Source organism: Acanthopagrus latus, chromosome 1 (genome assembly GCF_904848185.1).
Source record: "Acanthopagrus latus isolate v.2019 chromosome 1, fAcaLat1.1, whole genome shotgun sequence".
Taxonomy (NCBI): Eukaryota; Metazoa; Chordata; class Actinopteri; order Spariformes; family Sparidae; genus Acanthopagrus; species Acanthopagrus latus.
The window spans coordinates 2,269,315-2,293,654 of record NC_051039.1 but is presented as its reverse complement, the minus strand read 5'-3'; the positions used below and the strand labels follow the sequence as shown (position 1 = coordinate 2,293,654).

At 43.7% G+C, this 24,340-nt stretch overlaps 1 protein-coding gene across 3 annotated transcripts; it reads right to left on the bottom strand.

The window, feature by feature from the left end:
* Positions 1–1,906: 1,906 nt before the first annotated feature.
* Positions 1,907–19,338, bottom strand: socs7 (suppressor of cytokine signaling 7). Of its 3 annotated transcripts, none has more exons than XM_037098231.1 (10): positions 17,428–19,338; positions 16,783–16,862; positions 14,834–14,938; positions 13,530–13,664; positions 12,784–12,929; positions 12,049–12,217; positions 7,433–7,561; positions 5,911–6,046; positions 5,599–5,742; positions 1,907–4,679 (listed from the first exon to the last, which is right to left on the bottom strand). In XM_037098231.1, exons 1-9 carry the CDS (start codon positions 18,987–18,989, stop codon positions 5,622–5,624), a joined length of 2,583 nt encoding a protein of 860 aa, XP_036954126.1. In that variant the 5' UTR covers positions 18,990–19,338; the 3' UTR covers positions 1,907–4,679; positions 5,599–5,621. The 3 variants fall into 3 exon arrangements, with proteins under 3 accessions (XP_036954126.1, XP_036954117.1, XP_036954135.1); XM_037098222.1 differs by having other exon boundaries at positions 1,907–4,659; XM_037098240.1 differs by lacking the exon at positions 13,530–13,664 and having other exon boundaries at positions 1,907–4,659.
* Between the last annotated feature and the right edge of the window lie 5,002 nt (positions 19,339–24,340).

Below are 24,340 nucleotides of genomic sequence, written 5' to 3'. Positions count from 1 at the left end.
GATAATTGAAAATGTTGAGAATCACTAAGGACAAACAAACTGGAAGGGAAAGGAAGGAAGAGTCAAGCCAAAAATTAAAATTCAATTATCAGAATCATTAAGACTCCAAAAGCCCAAAAATACCCAAAGTGATCTGAAAAAAAACAAACACCATTTTACAGCCTTTGTTATGCCAAAATCTTCACTGTAGCTGCCAAACTAAAAGTGCCTGAAGTGGGTGTATGAGTCTTATCGCATGTCACAGGTGTAAATAATGATCTTTTAAATCAATTTGGGACTTCAGGGCTTCCATAGATTTGATAACAAACCATATGGAACCATTTGCACGTCTCCTGCTACTTCAGTTGTTTGAGAATGTTTACAGTTTCTCTGTGAAGCTCCAGAAATGTTTTGCTTCCATCAGCGTCTGTTTGTGTGAGGAGATAATAACTGGATGTTCACTTGTGGATGAGCTTCTTCTTAACATTATTAACATTAACCATTAACAGTGTGTTTTGTCGCTTTTTCTTTTAGACTGGTAACTTGGAGTCAGACCACGTTTGAGCACTGAAGACTTGGTACTTGTCTGTTTGGTTTGGTGTCGGGTCACAGCCCAACCAGAGAGGCCGACATGATCCCAGCTTCCACCCTGTGGAGGAAACGCTCCAGTCGTGGCTGTCAGTCCCATCCGTCATCAACATCCGCTGAATTTTGCCGGCAGCACTTTCAGCCGACATGCAGGCTGCGATGAGCCGTCCCTCTCTCTCATTGGATCACTCCCCGTGGCTCTTTTCACATCCACAATGCATGTGGCCCTTTTCATGTAGGCTTTTCCTCGAAGAGTGCACTTGACCTTATTCACATCCAGTCGTCTCTGTTCCTCCCCGGTGCATCCTCTTCCCTGCGTCACTGCGAGGGCTCTTTAAAGTGCTCGGGAAAACGAGAGTCCTGCTTTTAGCCAAACCACTTTCTCCCTCTCCACCTCGAGCGTGCTGCGGTCGGCGGTGGAGGATGCAGATGCCGTCTATCACCTTCTCCCCAGGCACATCTGTGGAGAGCCTCAGAGAGAAAGAGCTGCATAATTTAACTGAGATATTTCGCTTTTTTATTCCTCTAACGGGATTCATGAAGGAGCCGACGCACGAGCTGGAGAGTTTTCAGCCTGAAACAAGTGACGTTTAAAAATGAAACACCGTGAAACCTCCACCAGCATCTTCACGCTGTTATCGGCCATGGAAGCATCAAACATCCAGCGGCAGGCTGGCTGCCAGATATCATGTTGCACTCACCTGCTTTTGACAGGAACATAAACCTGAAACACAAGTTTAACTGAGTAATTGATCAAAACCATTGGCAGGAAATCAGTCAGCATCAATGCCAACTTATCATTTGAGTCATTTTAAATGGAAAAATGACAAATATTTGCTGTTTTTTGCTTCTTACATTTAAAGATTTACTGTTTTTCTTTGTCTTGTATGCAGCTGTGGCACATCTGTGGTAAACTGACTTGTTCATATAGTATTTTTCTGACATTTCAACCTGAGATCCAACAACCGACTTTCAACTGAGTCCACAATCCAGTTTACTGTACTAAACACAAGTTTTGAGGTACTTTTACTTAATTATTTTGAATTTTAACGTAATTTTTTGGCTAAAAGTCAGTCACCATACCATTTTTTTTAGGTCAGATATTTCAGCTATCACTAACAGGTGCATAAAACTCTGCACATAACCTTAAAATTGTTCACAATGGATCAAACATGTTTAAAATAGTTACACAATCCAAATTACTGTCAAGTTCCTCTGAGGACCTCAACATTTCTATAATCCTGCTCATGGTTCCGGGTAGACCTCAAACTCGTTTTCCATCTTTTTCCAACAACCGGATAAAAATATTCACATTGAAAAACAATGACACACACCAACATTTATTTTTTCTTCTTTTTTTTACTGAAAATGCTGAGCCAGTCGCCAGCTTCAGGGTTCTGAGAAATAGAATGAGCAAAGGTACACCTGGGCATTTCAACAAATAAAACTGACAGGTAGAGACGAGTCACGGCAGATTTACACACTCAGAGGCAGGGCATTGTGGGAAAAATGAGGCTTCATACCCGGCTTATAAATGCAAAAATTCTCCAAAAACGTAAACGCCACATTAATGCTGTCAGAACTCTCTTTTGTTATTTCTGATTTTCTAAGATTTCCCATCAACATAAGAACATGTACCTGATGCTCAACGACACAGTGGACCCACAAAAAAAAGAAAATGTTCTCGACATTATAGAGAAGCGACATCATTCCACTTTTTTCGCATTCATTTGCCTTAATTTCCGAAGTGCTATTTGTAATAAAACAACATTAAACTCCGCCATTTGAACTGTAAATTGCATTTCTGAAGATATTTTTCTCTTTGGTTTATTTGGTCCAAATGTAAACAGCAACTGTAAGTAGTGAAATCATGTAAGAGCAACAGATGTCTACCATCGTGAGCCTCAAAGGACCAGAATGCATTGCAACTCCAGGACATGTTGTCTTACTAGTATCAGACACAGCCCAGCGTTTATAAACCAGCTGGCAGCAACCATGGTATCTAAAGGTTGCCAAGAGGCATTCTGGGAAGTGTAGGACATCATCATCACTGCTATTTCCTTCAACGACATCTGGAACTGATACCGAACAGTATAAAGATGGATTTTTTTCTTGTTTCAGAGAAGCACAAAGAAATCAGACACTGTTTCACTATAAAAACACCAAGAATGACTGTGACCGTCTATTTTTCTTATATTGTGGCTGCAGAATATAAAACAAAGGTCGCACTACTTCTGTCTTGCAAACACATGACCAGATTTCTGTGACCTGATTGGGAGTTCAGTTAAAGTCGATCTGTAAAACAAGGTAATGCTGTGATTGTCATTGAAACTAGCGACGTTTGTAAACCACCGAAGAAACAACGAGGAACACGACTGCAGTCTAATAATAAAATCATTGACCTCTGTGAACTGAAATGTTCCAACATGTTGCATTTGTCTGCCGTTAGCCGTCTATTTCTGTTAGCATTCTCCTCTCTTCTGCATCCATCAGAAAACAACAACAACTTCCGAGGTAGCACTCTAACATTATCCTGGTGCAACCGTAAACGAGCTAGCTGCTGTTGTCTCTTCATTAGTTATTTTAATGCGAGGTTTTGCCTGCCTCTTTGCAAAATTAGCCACCCAAAGTGACTGATTGGTTTAAAGAAATACAAGCCAGAGCATTTACTCCACGATAGTAGACTGAAACATGCCAGACCTTTCTCCAGTGCTGCCACAGAGACAGATTTGTTTATGCAGCTGGTGATTTCCCTTTGAAAGGTTATGAGAAACACCTGTTGGGACATCACAACTGCTGCATGTTGGACGTCAGGATGTTACTTGGTTTCAGCAAGGCAGCTGAAGAGGTCGGTGTGTTTACCAGGGAAACTACAGGTCACAACCCCCTGTATAAGCATCAGAAGAGCAGCACTGCCAAGCAGACCAACCACAGTCTGTTGCTGCGATGTGCCGTCACATTTCTGTGTAGGTGCACATCAGGCTACAGGTAGGCTACGCCATAGGTAGATTAAACACAGCCGCATAACTCAAGTTCAAGAACGTGGATGTCATAATTCTTCAGAAAAAAACTACAGAAGAACAAAAACGGCGACAAGAGTGGATGTGATTCACTTAGTTCTGATATTTCTTCTGAGAGCACTTGCAGATAAAACAACTCTTACTCGTTCTTAATGTGATCTGACAAATAAATTATCTTCAACTAACATCTGGCATGGCAACTTCCATATTGACTTTTGAGACAGATATGTCTATCATGCCGATTCATTTTACCAACAAAAGTGAAATGCCCCTTCATGTAAACAGCTAACGTAATCCATCCATCAGCTTTACTTTATCCTTTCAGATCACAGGCGTCTGGAGCCAATCCCAGCTGACACCAGGACACATCTTAGACAGGTCAGTGAACTTGATGTCAGACTAGATTGTTTAAGTGAAACAAAACGGCAATTCGTTCTGATTATCAGATTTAAAAACATGATCAAAACATTCCAAAGGTTGAGTATATGAAGTCTGAGCTTCAAGCGGATGTTGCAAAAGCTTCATTAAATCCTTCTGTGTAACAAGTGCCTCTGACGAAATAGTCTTGAATTCAATATTAAACAAATTTTCGATGTCTAATATACACCTCGACTGTCTGAATGCTCTGCGATGAGCCTCCGCTGCCCCGCCTCTGTGTGTATATCTGTCCTGAGGGAAACTTTAAATCCAGAAACCTTCATTTTGATAGACCAGAAGGAAAAAACAAGGAAACGGCAGCAAACAACAGTTGTACAAATTGACCAGTGCATTGTGTTTCAAAAGTCCAGTCCAGCACGTTCAGGAAATCAAGTTCTGGTTTCTCCTTTTGTTTCAAACCAACGTGTTTTGCAGGCGAGAACATCTCTGCAGTCCCTCTGAAGACGAGGCTGGGTCCGCCGCATCTCAACTTCTCAATGACAGTTTTCCCGCCATTCCGACTGCAAACACTCGTCCCTCTGTTAGTCCAAATCAAGAGAGAGGCCGGTCCATCCAAGTCCAAGTGGACACAGAGATTTCCAGGGACTCTGATTGGCTGACGCTGGCAGACCAGATCAGTCCTCCTTACAGAAACCTGGGCAGAGACAAGTTAGACTGAAGGTGGGGTGAAGCTGCATTCACACAATTATATTCATAATTAATATGAATGAAATTTATTATTATTATTATTATTATTATTAATTACAGTCACATGACTAATTATAATAGTACGAAACAGTTAATAAAGCAACTTTGGAAGTAACATGTCAAAAAAACAAAACAATAGATAATAAAACAGCGAGCATCACAGGTAACGTAAAACTGGTTGAAGACTGAAGACTATTCAAGTTCATAAAATTACTTCTTCTTTAGGTAAATAATAAATAGAGCAATTTCTGATGAATCCAGGTCAATTAAAGATCTTATTGAAGACAAATCATTTTTTAAAAGGAATAAATCTAGAGCTTGTTGAAACGTGCAGAATAAAACAATAGAATGCAGAATAAAGTATCTCTTTTCCTTAAGGCATTGTAAATTAATAATTGAACAAAGTTTGTCGGGTTCAAAATAACTTTGGGCCTCACAAAGTGAAAGATCCAGGAATTTTTTTGTGTCCAGGAAGTCAAACGTTTTTGGCTTCATGCAGCACTTGAGCAACTTTCAGAGGAATTACCAAAGCTCCGCCTCTGACGTTGTGTCCAGATTACCCTCATTACATCCATGAGTTGAACGGATACAGATGATGGTGTACTCGTCCATCCCTAATAGCAAATAACTGCGAGTGAAGACCGATGAATATTTAAAGCAACTCCAGGAAATTCGAGCACTAACTCACTCAGAGGATAATTTAAAAGTCTAGACTGAAGCTTCAGAGAACAAGACGCCACAATCCCTTTTGGATTCTTTTAATGAAACAATTAGAAAACAAATTCTGTGTTTTTAACTGTTTTTTAGTAAAGATGGAGTTGATTGGTTGGCTTGTTAAATTCTGCTTTAGGGACGTTAGATTCTCGTTTTTAGGATCAACACTTACTTGAGCGTAGACGATCTCTGCTGCTACGTCTGCGACTCGGCCTCTGGCTCTGCTCCCACCACCCGCCGGATGCTCTTGATTGACAGGTACATCTCCTCCTCGGGGTCGTAGTAATAAAACTTACTCAGGTAGGATATTAGTGGTCTGGAGAGAAGAAGAAAAAACAATGATGATTAGTGCTAGCAGTTTGAAAATACAGAGTTTATAGAGAATACAGAGAAAGAAAGAAACACTATGTCCACGTCCTGTTCACACACAGCACAACAGGTGTATATATTCTTTCTTCAGGTGACCGTATCGGAAGGTGAGTACCTGGGCAGTGGAAGCTCCTGGATGTGGTCGATGCGGACTATTTGTCGGATGCAGAAGCGACAGAGATGTTGTAGCGACTTCACGTTGCTGAAGCGCGATACAGGATACAGCAGCTGAACCGGAGTGGGAGGAAGCCCTGCAACAAACACAAGCACTAAGTCTTAGACTTCTTAGCCTTATTGGTTAAAAAAAGACCAGAATTACCAAACAAACAAACCAAAAACATTTTAATCTATTGATTAATATTTACAAAACAGCTCATAATCAAATCTCAATAACTTATATAACAGATGGAAGATGCAGATTTTGAAAAACATCAATCAAACAGCAGCAAACAGTTCATTTTGTTGGGTACTACTTTCTGTGGCGGATTAATACACAATTGTAAACAACGTGAATAACTCCATTCCTTAATATCAGGCCATATTTATCCCCCCATTTCTGTTTTCATTGCCAGTCTCTGATCTTTCAAATGCAGCTTCGCTTGTTATTTTATGACTCACTCATGCAGCAGACTTACACTTTCTGACTTCCTGTCTGTTGCATTTAGCTCCAAGGTTATTCTACAAAAACAAAAAATATTCTATCTCTACTTGATTTTGTTTCAGCACCAAGGTGTAGGTATTATACAACTAAATTACATCACAGATAGCTCATCTTAGGTAGATAAAATCAGTTGTTATTTCATAATGCACGCAGGCCTTCATGGTCAAAGTTGTCGAATTTAAGGTGGAGTGATTTATTAACCATGACAACACATGTAATAAGTAACAGTCCACCTTAAAAGTGGTTGAAGCAGCTTCTGAAGTTATGCCCAGTGTTTCCCATAACTTGGCTCTACGTGGGTTCATTATAGCATGAATGTGACAGTAGGAGTCCTTTAATTTAGATAAGAAAGATAAAATAGAAATTTAGTTGGACTTTACTCAGAAAATTGATTATATTAATATATTTTGGGACGTCAAAGAAGTAATTTCATTACATTTCCTAGTGCTGAATAGTACGTTTCCTGCTAGGTCAGATTTTTAGGAGTTCAGTGGAAGTTGGTGTTGAGCCAACCAGGACGAGATCTCTACTGTCCTGGATTAAAGGATTGTTGACCTCACCTCCTTTTACCCCTCAGCAGCAGAATAAACATCATAAAATACACAAGGCCAGCACCTCACAGACCACAAAGAGTTGTTCATAAACCTCTATTTGTTTATTATTGAAGTCAAGCTGTGACAAACACTTTGTACAATGTGACCGCGTCACCAAAGTAGTCGGTGCAGACGATTTTTAGCCAAATATTAGTAAATCTAACATTCAAGGTAAATCGTTAATTCAATCTCACCCCTAAACAAAGCACTAATTCAAGCCAATCAAAACCCTGTGATTCTTTGGGGAGCAAATCATCTGAACAGGCTGAATGCAGACAATACAGACAGTCACATACATTCCTGCTCTCCTTCTCGCTAAGTGGCGGCTCACATCCATTTTTGATCGGCTCGTCCTGCGTGCGGATATATGACCTATATTTTACCTGGCACTCTGGAGCGCAGGAAGTAGAGGAATTTGCCGTTCTTGGAGTGCATGATGGCTCGCTCGATGAACTCCACCACCGAGTGGCAGCGGTCCTCAAACTTCGGGTGACACCACAGGCTGAACGTCCCTGGAGGAGGAGAGAAGTGTTTGTCTTTATATATATATCACACGCAGCGTTTTATCATCTATAAGTCAAACCCACATTAATTATTAATCAGTTGTGTGATTACAGCAAACATATCATGTCAGCTGCCTCTTTATGTGTCACACTAGCCCCATTCACACTGGCGTTCGGATGCGGCTTTAGTACGCCAAATCCCACGCGTGCATCTCAGTGGGAATCTCTCGGAAGGCGGTGAGGGCTGAAATTTCGCTCCAGCGCTGATCCGCCGCTGGAGGTAGTACCAGGGCCGTATTATTGGAGAACCGAACCAGTGTGAATGGATAAGCCGGCTTCGCGTATTGAGGGCGATTCGATCGGATGGTCAGTTAACTACACAGGTTCCTCACTCAACTTAATACAGAGAAATGTCCAACAAAGCAAAGTTACATGTCCAAACAACAGTAACGTAGTAACTGTAACTGTCTGTGGCAACTTACACAAGGAGCGGGAGCTTCACAAAAAGTTTGTCATCAACAGTCTCGTGTAGCGTTTAATCCTCCCATGTACATAGATATTACTAATTAACAAAACTACACACACATACTTGTACTTCCATACAAAATGTCCCCGCTTTCCAAGAAGGTCCTCATTCCGATGGTTAAAGAAATGTCCAAGTCCTCACTATGTGCAAATACAAGTAATCTTTTACATCAGTTAGTGTTGTTTAAAAGCATAGTTGAAATATATGAAATATTACAGCTAGCAGCTGCTAAGCTAGCCCTGTCCGAAAGTAACAAAAACCATCTCCAGGCCTCTAAAGCTCATTAATTAACATATTTTATAAGTAAACACATTTCCCCAAATGCCAGGAAATTCCTTTAACACACATTTCTTTAGAATTAAGAATTATTTTTGCAGCAGCGGCTCCAACACTGGGATGGGAAAAGTTGCCACTTTAACTGCAGGAACCAGCTCACGGACTTTAGAGTTAATATCACACAGAAAATCTGATGCCTTTATGAACCCGGTTAGTCACGTGTAGATACTGTTACCGATGCCTTCAGCTGTCTTAATTTCAAAACAGTAAAACATCAGAGGGTGTAGTCATCATGGGGATGAGCTGAGGCTGGAATATCATTCATTTTGAAGGTTTGTGGCCGTGAACCAAAGTTTTAGATGAATTCAAAACTTGACGTGATGCTAAATGAAAAGTCAGGAGATCATCAGAGGCACATTATCTGGGAACCATTAATGTCTGTTCAGATCCTTGAAGTAGATGTCAAGCTGCAGTAGTTCACTGAATAACTGATAAGTCTGAACTAATGATGGAGTTAGACCAAACGTCAGCGAATCACCAAAGACAGGATTTATTCTGAGAGGAGCCTTAAATATATGTAGCAGGATTTACATCAATCCATCTGATGGCTGCTGAGGCTGGCTTTTACTTTGAAACACAAAAGTCAAACTCACGGTGAAAGCAGAGGGAAAAAAGTTTTTAGGATTCATCATGGAGCAATATTTTATCATTATTGTAATATGGGACTATTTATCGTTGTTCTATATCATGATATGACATAACTGTTGGTGCATTCTGATGTTTGTCTTTAGCCACGTGGTCATTATATCCTCATTACCAATAATCAAACATCAAAAATTTCATTGTGTTAATATTTTGTGAAAGCACCAATAGTCTTCCTACAACGTTGTCAGAATTGCGATATTTCAGGTATTAGGTACAAACTATTGTGATATTTAATTTTGTCGTCTGGTCACTTTGGAGGAAATTTATACGTCGTGAATCGCAATAGTGCTCAGAATAAAATATTGTGATATTAATTTCACCTAAGAAGACTTTGAGTATCCATACATTTCATGGCAATCCATCAGATACACAACGACGATGCCCCCCGCAGAGCCACGACCCCAATGTGCATAAAAACTGTCTGAAATGAGTGTTAAGTGTAAGATTTCAAAATAAAAGCCTGTAATCTATATCTACAACTGGCTGATCCGTCACCACACACACGTGGAGTGAATGGACACATCTGAATAAGTTCAGTGGACGGGTCGTATCTGAAATGCCTCTCTGCCCTCGATTCACGACAGGCCGCGATGCGTTCAAGCACACGCGATCGTGTTGATGTGAATGTGTTGTGTCAGTCGGGGCTGCGTGTCTGAATAATGAATGTGTTTCCAGGCATGACTCCATTGCTTTATAATGGTGACTCATTACTGTACAGCCCCTTGTCTGTGTGTGTGTGTGTGTGTGTGTGTGTGTGTGTGTGTGTGTGTGTGTGTGTTACACATGTGTCCTCTTTGAGTCACCTTGTTTGTCGCACATGTGGCGTGTGTGCAGATATGCATGTGGTGTTATGGTGAGTTATTCATGCGTCAGTATTGTTGTGTGATCTAATTGGATCTCTATTAAGGCGTGTTTGAGTTTATTCATACTGTGTTTGTGCTCTGTTGTTTCTGTTTAATGAGTCTTATCAAGCCATTTTGTTGTTCCTATTGTTGTGTTATTGTGCGGCATCCAGCACAACAAGACGCCTCTGGAAACTCCTGGAAGCGTTGTAAAAAAATAAAAATCGTGGAGTACAAATGAAGACAGATTCTGCAGCTGCATGGCTTATTTCTGACCCATAAGGTCTTTAGGAACGTGTTGCTGAGCTGCTTTTGTGATACAAGAGACAGTTTTCAAAACAAGCTGGCGCGATTTAAAACAATTCCTTTACTTGTGTTAAAGAACAACTCCTTGGTACTTTTCACAACACTGGCTCGGCCTTAATATTCTAAAATAACTATTGTTAGATGCAGTGTGACTTAAATGAATTAGACAACATTAAAGGTTTGCATTTGTGTTTTCTTTAAAGACTAAATGCAATTTAGTCAACAGATCATTAGAGGAGAAAAAAGAGAGACGTCCATCAGGTGTGATGATGTTATGAAATGCTAAAACTCAGCCAAATTACAAAATAAAATCAAGCTACTGAGCGGGTAAGATGATTCATTGACCTTAAATTAATTTGCGACAGTCAGTTAATTATGTAGCTGTAACCTTTCAATAAACTAGTGTTTGATGAATGGTTTATAAAGCATTTCATTGTTTGCTAAGAATTAAATGAAGAATTATTTTACCATTATTTAGCAAAAACATGTGACACAGATTATTTTTTACTGATTACATTCAGGTGCAGGTGAACAGTGAATCCTTGTTAAGTCTCCTGAAGCATTTTTTTTTTACATTTAGCAGTGTTAATAAAATTGACTTGACTTGAGTAAATGTCATGAAATCGTGTTATGTGTGTATTCGTATATGTATGTTGGCATGTTGTCATCTTACGTGTGTGCATAAATGTCTTATATGACTCATCATCATCGTGTGCATCAAACATGTGGTTTGTGTCCATGTTACGTGCATGAAGAGTCAAACGACCAGCGTATGGATGCACACGTTTCTGCAGGCATTGTGTGTGTGTGTGTGTGTGTATATGTGTGTATAAACATGTCTTACCAACGTTGTGTGGACTACAGTTTACACAGTTGCATTGTGGGGACGCAAAAGCCTTATGGGGACAAGATGCAAGTCCACATCATGTAAATCATTACATTTGAGGGTTCAGCAAGTAGTGGCGATTGTTACTGTTGTGGTAAGTCTCCAGGAAATAAATGTAAGTCTGCATGATGTGTGTGTGTGTGTGTGTGTGTGTGTCGCTGTGAGCACACATTATTCTTGCATACTTGCACACATATGCAAGCATAATGAAGGATTATGGAGGAAAATCTGCGTGTGTGTTCTTGTACTTCCATCCTCGTGAGCTTCAGACTGACGATACACGACATTTAGCAAAACGAGAATGATGTCTGATTATTAGCATCAGGTTTGAATGTAGCATTAGGTTCAGGTCATGGTTGAGTTAAGAGTAGAGATTAGGCTTGTAGCTGTAATCACACCTTTCTTATATCCAGAAGAGTTTGTTAATTTTGTCATCTGCATATTTCTGCAGCGGTCTGCAGAACAAAATGTTTGACAGAGCTGATTTACATAACTTTCAAACATGCATGTGTTTATCCCTCCATACTGTTAATGTTTACAGATTGTTTAGTCAGTATTTTTCATGCTGCATCCTCTTTGTTTAATCAATAGATTCCACGTGTAGTCAGCATTTTCTTTCAACAGCTTCCTGGTTGTGTGACCCGTTGACTCAAAATCAATGCAGAAATGTCTTGGTTGAATCAGACACACCTCTTTTTATGTGATTTTGTTTCACCTCATATTTCATATTAATGTATTTTATGAATTTTCAGCATATTAAAAGACTGAGCAGCTCATTCCTTTTTAAAACTGATTTATTTTTGTTATATTTAATCATAGATTTATTCTCTATTTTTATGATTCATGACCTTTATTTGTGAATGAAATATTTCTGACCCCTTTACATATTAAGGGGTCAGAAAATATGTATTATTTCAGTGAAAACAGTCGGTGAGTGTTTGTGTTTGTGTCTCACCTCGGTAGTGCTCCATGCGTGTGTGGTGTGTGACTCCCTGCGACCTGAAGCTGAGGCTCAGGATGTATCGTGGGTCCGAACTGTCTCGGACCAGAAAGGATCCGTCCGGTTTCCCCTTCAGCTTCATCTCTGCATCCTCCCAGTTCATCGGACCCCAGTACCAGCCACACTGAAGAGAAAACCGTCAAAACCTTCAGTACCTTCAGACAACAGACCGTCAAAATGCCCCAGAAACCCAAACACTCTGCAGAAACATCCACTTCACCACACGGGACGCAGCTTCACATCCTCAGTGTTACATCAAAATCTACCGCCGTCAATCACAACTGACTCGAGCAACGAGGCAACTCAAGAAGTTGAGGGAAAACAAAGTTTTATTCTGAACCTGTGCCAAAATAAATACTTGATGAACCTCTGTTTTTTATTTGTTTATTTGTTTGTTTGTTTGTCGACATGAGTTAAATGCAGAAGATTGAACATGAAAGTCCATTTTGAGTTTGTTACAGAGGACTCTCCATGCTCAGACCAAGAACCAAAAGTATTGATCGCAAAATAAAAGATTTTCATTTCATAAAACCAGACCAAGCAAACAGCACCCCTGGGTACTTTTAACAACACGGCCAAAATATTTTACAATCAACAATCAACTTAGTTGTGGCGGGGCATCAACCGTAGCTCTGTACGAAACATGCAGGCTAATAAATTAAAATCTTTCCTCTCTGATGTGAGTCTTACCTTCTCCAGCTCTCTCAGACTGGCGGTGAAGTTGCTGGCTTCAGACCGCCGCAGGGCGCACAGCATGGGGGGCGGGGCATGTCTGGAAGGGGGTGGAGCATCAGACGGCGATGGGGTTGAATGAGGAAGTGCCCGCAGGAAGGCATCTAGATCGGGGGAGAGGACGTCAAGAGAAATTAGATGAGATGTTGTTTGTATTTGTTAAGATTGTTTCAAAAAACGTGTTTATGGAGGTAAAGTTCGAGGTAAAGTTCCTTAATATCAGCTGTTGTGTTCAAACTTTCGCTAAGAGAGTTGTTAAAGGTGTAATTTGTAAAATAAAGTCCAGAATTCAAAGTATTCTCAGAAGTCAAGATATTCTCGTTGCTGTAGTTATGTTTGGCTGTAGCGACTAGCTGCTGTTAGCACGTAGCTCAGTTAGCTGTGGAGCTAAGTGGCCTGATTAGCTGACCTCAATATAGACAGTAAATAGTTGCAAACTGTCACCTCCAGGTTATAGTGGTGTTACAGGACAGGACGAGGCAGGCTAGCTGGTTAGCATGCTAACTCCATTAGACATCTCTGCAATACATTATCTTTGTCGTAACATCAACACTGTTGTTTCTTCACTCTGCTGATAATATAAGTTCATTTTTTTAACGTTTTAAACTAAAATTCTGGCCAATTCTTACAAGTTGCACCTTTAAATATCAATTTAACATCTTTGTTGTCTCCACAGCAGCGCTCACTTCCTGTTTGGTGCTTACCATTGAGGCTGAGACTGTGCTGGATGGTGGCGTGGGAGGGAGGAGGAGGAGGAGGGAGAGGCAGGGGGAGGGACTGCAGGGAGGCGCCCATAACACTCACTAGGAAAGGCCCAGGCTGAGGCCCGGCTATGTCATCTGGAGGAAGGACAGGACGGAGAGGAGAGAGCGAGGGGGGAAGGAAGGAAAGGAAACGAGGTCAGGGGAGGAGAGGGAGGGATGGAAGGGAAGAGGAGAAGACAGCAAAGAAGGTGTCAAGATGGGAAGAGTGAGGAGGAAAGAGGGTGAGGGAAGGCAGGAAGGAGTCGTTCATCGCCATCAGACAGAAAGTCTCTGTCCACCGAAGTAAAAGACTTTACCTCCTCTTACAATGTCGACCAATAGGATTCCTCTATTTGTGGGTTTACAGTATCACAATTTTTTTTTAATCCTTACTGTCAACTAATCCCATCAAAAGATCAAAACCACCAGTGACTGTATCTCCAAACAAGTATTGTTTGTGTATCTCAGTCAGATATATTTTCCTCCTCACAGACAACGACACCTCCCCTGACTCTCCATCAGCGTGAGGACGAGAAGATAACGAGTGATTTTTCCTTTTTTACGTATCCTATAAATCTGCTGCATAAGTGGGTCAGATAATAACACCAAGCTTGGAGCAACAATAGGCATTTGAAAGGTCAGAGAACGGCTGTGAAAATAGAAATGTCGTGATATTTAGCAACTTAAGTTTTTACTTTGCTTCTAGTTGATTTCTTGACCACAAAAAAAGATCTGAACTGCATTTGAAAAGCTTGATACTGGAGTAGAAAGTGTCATCTGCCACAAAACTAGGACGAATGAAGCCTTTCAAAGAACAAACGAGAAAATAAAGTTGTTGGTTTTTTTGTTGTTTTTTTTTGGCCTGGCACAGATTGTTCTTCCGTGGAGAGAGGAAAACTGTTTTTCCACCATCGATTGAGTCATTGCGCTCAGATTTCAAATTAAATCTGTAGTTTGCCGCTGACCTTTCAGAGCTTCTCCAATCAGATTACAGCAGATTACAAAAACTTGTCTGTGTCTATTTCCAGCAACGTTACGACAGAGAGCAACATTTATAAGTATCAGTCCATGACAGAAATATTAAGAGAAAATGCCAGAAGCTCACTGTTCATCTTGATTTAGAGAGGATTCAATAAAGCACTGCGAATTACAGAGAGGACGGTTTGGCTTCAGCTGCACTCTTGTTATCGTATCAAATCATTTGTGTGTCTGTAAAAAATAAAGACGGCGAGGAGAGAAGACGGACGGGAAGGAGAGAGAGGTACCTAACAAACTGAGACTTCGGCGTGGAGGAGGCGGAGGCGTGGGAGGGTGTGGCGTGTTCGCCCCTCGCCGTGAAATATCCACATCCACCAGAGAAACAGTCTCACCTGAAGGCAAAGAAGAAGAAGAAGTTAGATGAGAGGAAGGGAGAAGACGAGTGCAGTAAAGATGCAGACGCCGGAGCGATAAAAACCCTGGTTTGTGTTTCTGTGACTGTGTTGTTTTGTCTGTGCAGCAGAGGGCCATTAAAGCTGCACCAGGCAGGATGTTTATGGAAAATTACACCAGCTAATCAGCCTAAATCACTGCAATAAAAAGGAACATCACATCCCGGCTAATTGAGACGCTGCAGATTCACTGTTTACCAAAGTGAAAGTCTGCAGTTGGGGATGCTCGCTGGCAGGAAAAGAAACAAAATTCAAACGTAAGAGACCAAATCCCCCACCGTCTCCTGACACAGCAGAGAGAGACGCTGGACTCGCTTCACTTCACATCTCGTCTTCTATCGTCTCTTTGGTTGTGAGACATCACAGACCGGCCGGGTTGATAAACACCAGCGTGCCGTGTGCATGAATTCTGGGTCTTGAAGTCCCCAAGATTTAAAATAACTCTCCCGTCGCTCCTGTGGGGCCCGTCAGCGTGAAGTGTTGCAGCTTTAATGTTCCTGTCTAATTAGTAGTTAGCCCTGTGCCAAGCATGTGTTCATTAAACGATAAAGAAACTACAAAAATCTTCATATTCAAGACGTGGACCGAGCAAATCTGAGACGTACGAGCGATGTGGGACAGCAGCAGCGCTCCTGAGCCCTGCGGAGGTTGTGGACCGATTCTGATAAAGTCAGCGAAATAATTTTTGCCAGCTGAGCTTCAGACCTCCTCACCCTTCTTACCCATCGGCCCTTTGTGCTGAAGCCTGTCTTATCTTATCTGGAGCACCAGCGACAGTCTGACTGCTGGGACGAGTTAAAGGTTGCAAATGTGAAATGAGAAGATGAAATTCTGCTTGTTACCTCCTCGAAGGAGGCGACGTGTCCTCCTTGTTTGTTGGTTTGTCAGCAGGATTACACAAAAAAAAAACAACTACTGAACAGATTTCCACAAAAAAAAAACTCTGACGGAGGATCGGTCCCGGCCCAGAATAGACCTCATTAACTTTCCGGGTTTGCGGATCAGGATAAAAAGGACGGATCTGGGATTTTAAAGCTGCTGTAAGCGTTGTCATCATTTTAGCTAACTTCCTCGTCTGTTTTTACAGTTAGCAATCTCCTCCATCCTCTCTACGTCACCACATAACCTCCAGACACAGAGGACAGGTGGACAGCACCGCCTCTCTATGGAGGTCTGTGTCCTGATTGGACAAAGTCGGCAGGGATACCAGAAACATGTATGAGCAGGAGGTGCAGTCGAGCCGAGCAGCACCGGAGACAGACCGGCTCCAGAACTCAGAGGATCTCTCAGCTGTTTCAGGAGTCGTGTTCAGCCACTGCTGCTGAAAACACAACGTTTCCTGTGACGCTGCTTCACAATAAAAGCTTTCAAATGACTAAATAACGGGAGGTTTCTGTTTGGAAGACGTTACGAGAGCATTTCTGGAGCTCTGCAGCAAAACAGAGAGGCAGAATTTGACCTTTCAGGATGAAAATAATGTCTTTTTAAATCAATTTGGGTTCTTGGGGCCTCTGGAGACTTTGTGGAGACACTTTTTTCGGTTGTTTTTCTGTTTTAAATCGAGTCTCAGCTGCTTCAGTGGTTCAGCAGAACACTCCAGAAATGTTCTGTGGACTCACGACACTTCACCTGACTTTATATCATCAGGAGGAGGAGATGGTCCTTCAACATCTATAGATGCAGATGTATCGATAATGAACACAATCTTTAGTTTTAGCGCAGGAGAGTTTGAGACACTTCTGAGGGAACCAGAGATGGAAGCAAAGCAGCGAGCAGCATCTTACCAGTGAAAGCAGAGAGGGAGGCAGCGAGGGAGGCGGGGGAGAAGGCACTGTGGGCCCTGGTCAGTCTGGGCTGGCTGTGGCTGCAGGACAGACACCAGGAGGAGAAGAAGAAGAAGAAGAAGAAGTATTAGAAGCTGCAGAGGTTCAGAAAATTAACTTTTCAGTACAAGTGTTAGTGTGTGTGTGTGTGTGTGTGTGTGTGTGTCTTTCTGTTTGATGCTCTTAGCTCCGGCAGTCAAGACTTCTGAAGCTATGTTTTTTTAATCACAGCCTTCCTTCAGTGTGCTGTTGTGAATAATGACTAAGCAGCGAGTTGGATCGAGGGGGACAAGACACAAAGGTTTGAAAAATATCTGCATGGAGGGAAGAAAAAAAAAGAAGTTCTGCTGGTGGAAACGAGTCAAGATGTTAGAAAATGATGGTTACTGAGAGGGAGAACAGAGAAGGATCCCTGGTCAGATTGGACTCAGGTGTTCTGGGTGTGTTTCCCTGATACTCACTGACCTATATTTGAGAAAAACAATCTTAGAAGTCCAAACACAGCAGAGGGAAGTCCTGCAGGGAGACTGAGGAGCAGAACCAGCAGTGTTTACACCTGGTTCTGCTTCATGAGATTGTGATGTTGGACCGTGTGGTGCTGCTCACCTGTCTGCGTCCTGCTCAGCACCAGCCGGGCTCGCCATGTCCACCAGGCTCCCGGCAGAAGACACTGAGTAGGTCACTGAGGGCCTCTTGTCCAGCAGGTGATTGGAGCCGCTGCAGCTTTTAGTCCGGAACAGTTTGCTCAGGCGGATCTTTAACGAGCCCTTTTTGGACTTCGCCGGAACTTTGAGCGTCTTTTCTCCGCCCGCGGTCCAGCCTGTGGGAGTCCGCGGCGCGCTGGCGCAGCGCTCCGGCCGCCTCCTGGGTGTGGACGCCTGGCTCTGGTTCGGGCTTGTGGCCCAAGGGGAGTTCTGGACCGGTGTGGGTATCGGCGACATGGCGGAAACTTGGGCTAGGACCTCTGAATCCCCGGAGCTTACCTGTGAGAGGCGGCCGGCTAACCCCCCGTGGAGGCTGCACACCTGCGCCGCCGCCGCCTCGGTCGCCGCCGGGTCCAGACCCTCCACCTGCCTCCGCAGCTCCGCCTGGAAGCTGCTGATGGAGAAAGTCCCGGACATCTTCTGAACTATGTCCCGTTTCCTGTGGAGGAGAAACTCGCGGCGCCCGTTCTCGTCGTCGGTTTCACCCTCCGGGCACTCGTCCATGCCCAGGCCGGCGACATCCCCGGTCCCGAGCCCCTCCAGGACCAGCAGAGCGTCGCTGGTCTCGGTCGGGTCATCCCCCGGCTCGACTCCCCCTCCTCCCGGCCCGTGCGCACCCTGACACGAACACTGCGGGAGCTCCCCTGTTTTGAACAGCATCTTGGGCACCGCACCGACCCCGAGCTCCCCGAACCGTCTGGCCAGCTCGAACACGGCTCCCTCCCGGTCCCTGGTGGCGCACCCCCATTTAGAGTCAATCACGGTGAGAGGGTTGGATCTCTCCGACAACAAGGGCCACTCGGGCGGGGTGGTGATGAGTCGATGCCGGCGGCACAGCTCCGCAGCCCCCTGCATGTCCGCGGTGACGGAGCCCGGCGGATGCGCTCCCCAAGCCCGGTCCTGCAGGTTCTGCAGCTGCTGGTGCTGGTGCTGCTGCTGCTGGACGTCTCCCGGACTCAGGGTGTTGTTATTGACAGCCGGGCCGGAGCAGCCTGACCCCGGGCTCGGGTCCAAACCCAGAGCATCCCTCGGCTGATTCCGACGGTCTAACTCTAAAATCCCCTCTCCGTTCCGCATGATATTGGAGAAGACCAGCAGCTGAGGCCGGAGGCCGGGACTGGGAGCGAAGTCGAAGCCCTGGGCCTCCATGGGGCTCTGCGGCGGAGGAGGCGCGGACAGCGGGGCTCGGCTCTCCGTCACCCCGGTGTCAGGTGCAGCCGTGCCCTCGCCGCTCGGCTGGGCTTTGTTCAGGCGGCTGCTGGGATGCTCGAGGCCCGCCGTCGGATCTCGGCTGATATCCAACCCGGCTTTGACGCCGCTGTGAGCCAGGACCTCCTTCCCCAGCCCTGCCACCACTCCTCCCGGCGGCAGATTCCCGTTTTCTGCGTCCAAGCGGTCATCCTCGGCCGCGGAAACCAGGCGCATCAACACGAAATCGGGCGACATATCTTGCGCGTTGTTCATAATTGTTCCCTCAGGATCGCGAGATGAGAATTACGAGGCGATGTGCAGCTCACATAGCTCAGCGGAGACCTGCCTCCTATAATAAAGAAAGGGCCAAGCCGCCGCTGCCTCCCATAAACAGGCTACGAGCGGAAAAAACGCCAGAAAACACACCAGCCGACGCTTCTGCTCATCCTCCGCCTCTACGACAGCGCAGCATCCATCCGGCGCATATCGGCGGGATGCGTGCGGTTCGCTGCGGGCAGCAGGCGGACCCCCGGGTCAGACATGCATGCGGTCCGATCCGAGCGGAATAAAACAGCCAGCAGAGCCTCCGGTCAGTGACCACAGTGTGTCAGCCAGGCCCCACCCGCTCCTCCTCCTCCTCAGCCCCGGAACCAGCGCGTTATGAGCGCCGATGATCACAAGAGTAAACGAGTCCTGATCTGAGAACAGCTGATCTCTGTTCCCACCGCTAATACACAGGACAAAGGCAGGAGGAAATAATAATAATAATAATAATAATAATAATAATAATAATAATAATAATAATAATAACAACACATATTCATATTACAGCTGTTTTCTTATCCTGATACTCTGATTATTTTTAATTTAGTGCAGCTTTATTTATTCTACTGGGTTTATACTTTAAGTTCCTTCTAATGAACTCAAGTTAATTGATATTTAAAAAGTCCATATAAGGCACTTACTGACATTAATAACGTTATATAAGTGTTGATAAGAGCATCAGAAAGTTAATAGGTAATAAGACCTTTATAAGATGCTTATAAACACTAACTTCATAATAAACATGTGTATTGAGACATTTATAAGCTCTTATAACAGGCTTATTAACATGAATACGACTTTATAAATGTTAATATTACATCCTGAACATGTTTATTCTAAGATTAGAAGGCCAGAAAAGCCAGAAGCAATAGTTGAATATCTTTTAAAAATGCATTTTTATGCATTTGTTAACACTAATAAGGAATTGGTCAGTGCTTCATACCAAGATCCTCGTAATAAGCAGAAGTAAATAATAAGGCCATTATAAGTGTTTATAACGGTCTTATTAACATGGACACGACTTAAAGGCATTAATAAAGGGATCATAAACACATTTATTGATACATTGGATGGTAAAAGTCAATAAAAATAGCCAATTATTGAAAAAAAACGTGTATTATTACACATTAATTAACATTTGATAGCACTTTACATTAAGGTCCTTGTAATAAATGTGAGTTAATAAGAAAAAAATGCTGTTATAAGTCCTTATATGATGCTTATTAACATTAGTAGGGATTCTGAGTGTTATAATGGAATAATAAGCATGTGTATTGTTAGATTCTGATATATAAGCACTTGTTAACAGTTTCAAGACTGTTTAAGAATGTTTGATTGTCTTATAATAACTCAATATTTGATTATTCCACCTAGAAATGAGCTGAGTGAGCTCCACCTCAGCCGGCTGCAGCAGTCGGATCCTGATCGCTTCCTCGACACCACCTGCCTGAATTCACTCAGGACTGTTTTATAGCTCTCATTTAATGAGGTGTAGGGAGGAAGTGCTTCTCTCTGGCCGTCTCCCAGGAATCTGTACGAGTTAAGAACAGGTTCATTAAGTCCTCCGTCAGACGACTGTCGCTCCCTCAACCCAAACACTTCATTCTTGGCTGATTCAGACTCATTCCTCATCAGTTCTGCATCGGACATCCGAAGTGAATCGCGTCAGTTTGTTACCTGCAAGATAAAAATTACATCAATAAACAGGAGGGAAAAAAATGTAAAGCAAAAATAACAATGTGTGAGTCTACTTTGATTAACTGGACATTAAAAATTAGCATGTTTGGACCAAACCTGAGCAATAAAATAAAATCCTGTCACAGCAGAGTTTAAAGGAACAGTTCACCTGAAAGTTTCCCTCCACTACAAAGAGACATTTATTCACTTTATCTGAACTGGGTGACGGAGCTCAACATGATCTGGAACGTTATTTACACAGTTGATGCACCGCTGAACTCGATTTAGACGTGTTGTATGCTAATGTTATTAGCTAAGTAGCGACATTGATGATTTTGGCTTTAAAACAGGTATAAATAACGTCCTTACAAATCAGTGTGGGACCTCGGGGCCTCCAGAGACTGGTGTTTTGTCAGAGATGCTTTTTTCTGTTGTTTTTGTCCGTTTTAAAACAAGTCCCCAGCCACCTCAGCTGTGTCGGAGAACACTGTTTGCCGTGACGCTCCAGAAATGCTTTGTGGACTACAAGACTTCATATGACTTCTCCATTAGCGTGGAGGGAGACGATGATGATGACTGGGTTTAAAGTTTTTGGGTGAACTGTTCCTTTAACAGGGCTGCTGCAGTATGTGGGGCTCCAGAGTTTTGATGAGAACTTTCATGACTTCAGTTATCAGCAGGTAGAGACTGTCTGTCTGTCTAGAGACATTTCTACACAAGAAAACGCTGCAGATGTCAACCTCATGGTGGCGCTAGAGAAGAAAAGTCAAGAGACTGTCAAAGTCAGCAGGATTCATCCTCTGGAGACCACGAACATCTGCACAATATGTCAGTCATAGATTGTTTCTGAGATATTTCAGTGGTTCGCTGAGCGGCAGACAGATTCACAGACATGTCGCCTGTTCGAGCGCCCCCTGGTGGCTGCAGCAGCTCTCACACACACACACACACACACACACACACACACACACACACACACACACACACACACACACACAGTCTGAGCTGTACACACCCAACAACAACAACAACAACAACAGCAACAATAACAACACTGACCTGTGGAGCTGCAGTGCTGCTGTCTGACAGGCAGATGGCGCTGCAGGACATCCAGCAGTGATGGATGATGCTGCTGGTGAACACAGATAATGATGGGAGAGTGGATGAAGGGCCATTAATCCTCACTGTGTGTGTGTGCGCGCACATGTAAGCCACAGAGAAGAAGGCAGCGTTGGTTCGTCTCTGAGGTTTAAATGTGGAGTAATCACACTAACGACCTGCCCCCCCCCCCCCTCCTCCTGATGTGATGCAGGCTGGAGGTCAGAGGTCAGCAGCAGCTCTGCAGCAGCAGCATCACACTCCTGTTGTTGTTTATTGTTTCTGTGCTTTCGTTTGTCTCATCATGTCGCCTCGTCTCTCATTTGATCTCACGATGTTCTGATGCGTCTCTGGAGGGAAACAGACGAGGCAGAAGATCTGAAAGACTTTCTTGTATTTTCTCTCAGTTTGATTTTGTTTGGTTTTTTTCTTAATTTTGTCTTGTAACATTTTGTCTTCTTCTTTTTTTTCTCTTTTGATCTAATTTTGCTACAGCAGAGACGCCACCGCCTTAAAGGGACAGTTCACCCCCAAAATTAAAACATACGTATTTATTCATCTGGATTGTTTTGGTCTGAGTTTAGAGGATATCAGCCGCTGAGACGTCGGCCGTCTCTCCAGTGACGTACATGAATAAAACTTCTCTCTCCAGGTGGATCTCTGACTACACACACAAACGGTTGTTTGATATAAAGTCAGGTGAGGTGTTGTAGTCCACAGAAGAGTTCTGGAGCTTCACAGTAAAACAGAGTCGCAGCGTTCTGCAGACTTGATTTAAAATGTAAAAAATAAAAACAAACAAACAAAAATCTAAACAAAATGGCTCCGTGCAGCTCGTCAGGTGAAATCCAAGTCTCCTGAGGCTCCAAGATCCCAAACTGATTTTAAAAAGATGATATTTACAACATTTTTAAAGTGAAATCTTCACCACAGCTGTGAAGATAAAACTGAATCGTGTCCAGATTATGACTTGGATCCATTTGTTTGTTTGTCTGACGGGAAGTGAACATCTTCTTAGCTGTGTCAGAGTTAGCTTCAAGCTAATTTACATCCCTAATATAATGATGCCACCAGTGACCTCAGACTGTATGTGATCATTTAAAGGATGCATCCAATTTCCTTTATTTCTGATGAGTTTTTCTGGACGGATGATGATGTAAACGTGTGTTTTTTCTCGGGTTGGCTCCGGAAAGACGACAAGATTCTGTGCTGATTATAGTGTTTAATGTGATGTTCTCCTCAGACAGATGTTTCACCAACGCAACAACACTTCTGGGTGTCTTCGCTGTGCTTTGGGATTTGTACTCGCACGACACAACAAATGACAGAATCAGTAAGAGGAGAAGCACAGCGAGACGATGTCAGGAAGCAGAATGTGACCGATGGCATCTTTTCATCCTGACACATGTTTGTGTGTTTTCCTTTTACATGAGAGCAGACAGGAGCACGACTACGCCGCAGCATGACACACACACACACACACACACACACACACACACACACATACACACACACACACACACACACACACACACACACGCTGCCTTATTGTCTTCCTCAGGCTCGACTGCAGCACCTTCGCTCTGCAGTGAAGTCCCAGGGTGGGAGGTGGGAGTGGTGTGTGTGTGTGTGTGTGTGTATGTGTGCGGATGGGGGGAGTTGGGTGGTGTCGGGGAGGGGAGGGGGGAAGGGGGGGTGATTCTCAGAAACCGGTTGCCATGGCCACCAAAACAAGGATTCTTGCCTGCATCACTCCTCCCAGTGAGCACGCTTCACTTCGCCTCTCTCTCTCTCTCTCTTCCTCACACTCCTCATGCAGCATCTCTCGCTTGCCCAGACACACACACACACACACACACACGCACACACCGATATGAAGAAAGTGCATCCAACACACACCCCTGCACACAGACACACACACAGAGTCAGGGAATTCCCTGACACTGCAGAAAAGAAAAAAAAAAACTGCAAACAAAAAAGCAGAAGTCAAATCTCGTCTCGTTGTTTTCATGTCTGCAGTCTGCAAATGTCAACACGCTGCATATGATCTCCTGTGTGTGTGTGTGTGTGTGTGTGTGTGTGTGTGTGTGTGTGTGTGTGTGTGTGTGTGTGTGTGTGTGCAGTAAGAGAGCATCCTTTTCCTCATCTGCTCACTCTGTAGGTGAGGGGTTAATCTATCCATCCAACCTTCCATCCATCCATCCATCCATCAGGCAGGGAGGATTCCTGATGGATGCTCAAATGCAGCAGAGCTTAACCCTCGTGTCTGACTGCCTGCATCATCCTCACACACACACACACACGCACACGCACACGCACGCACGCACACACACCAGATGTACCACTCTCATCACCTTTCAGCACTGGTGAGCGCCCCTGTCGATATGGAGGAGGGAGACACACAGGGTGAATGAAGAGGAGGGAGGGGAAGAGGGACTGATGGGAGAGGAGGAGGGAGGAGGAGGAGGAGGAGGAGGAGGAGGAGGAGGAGGGAGGAGGAGGAGGAGGAGGAGGAGGGAGGAGGA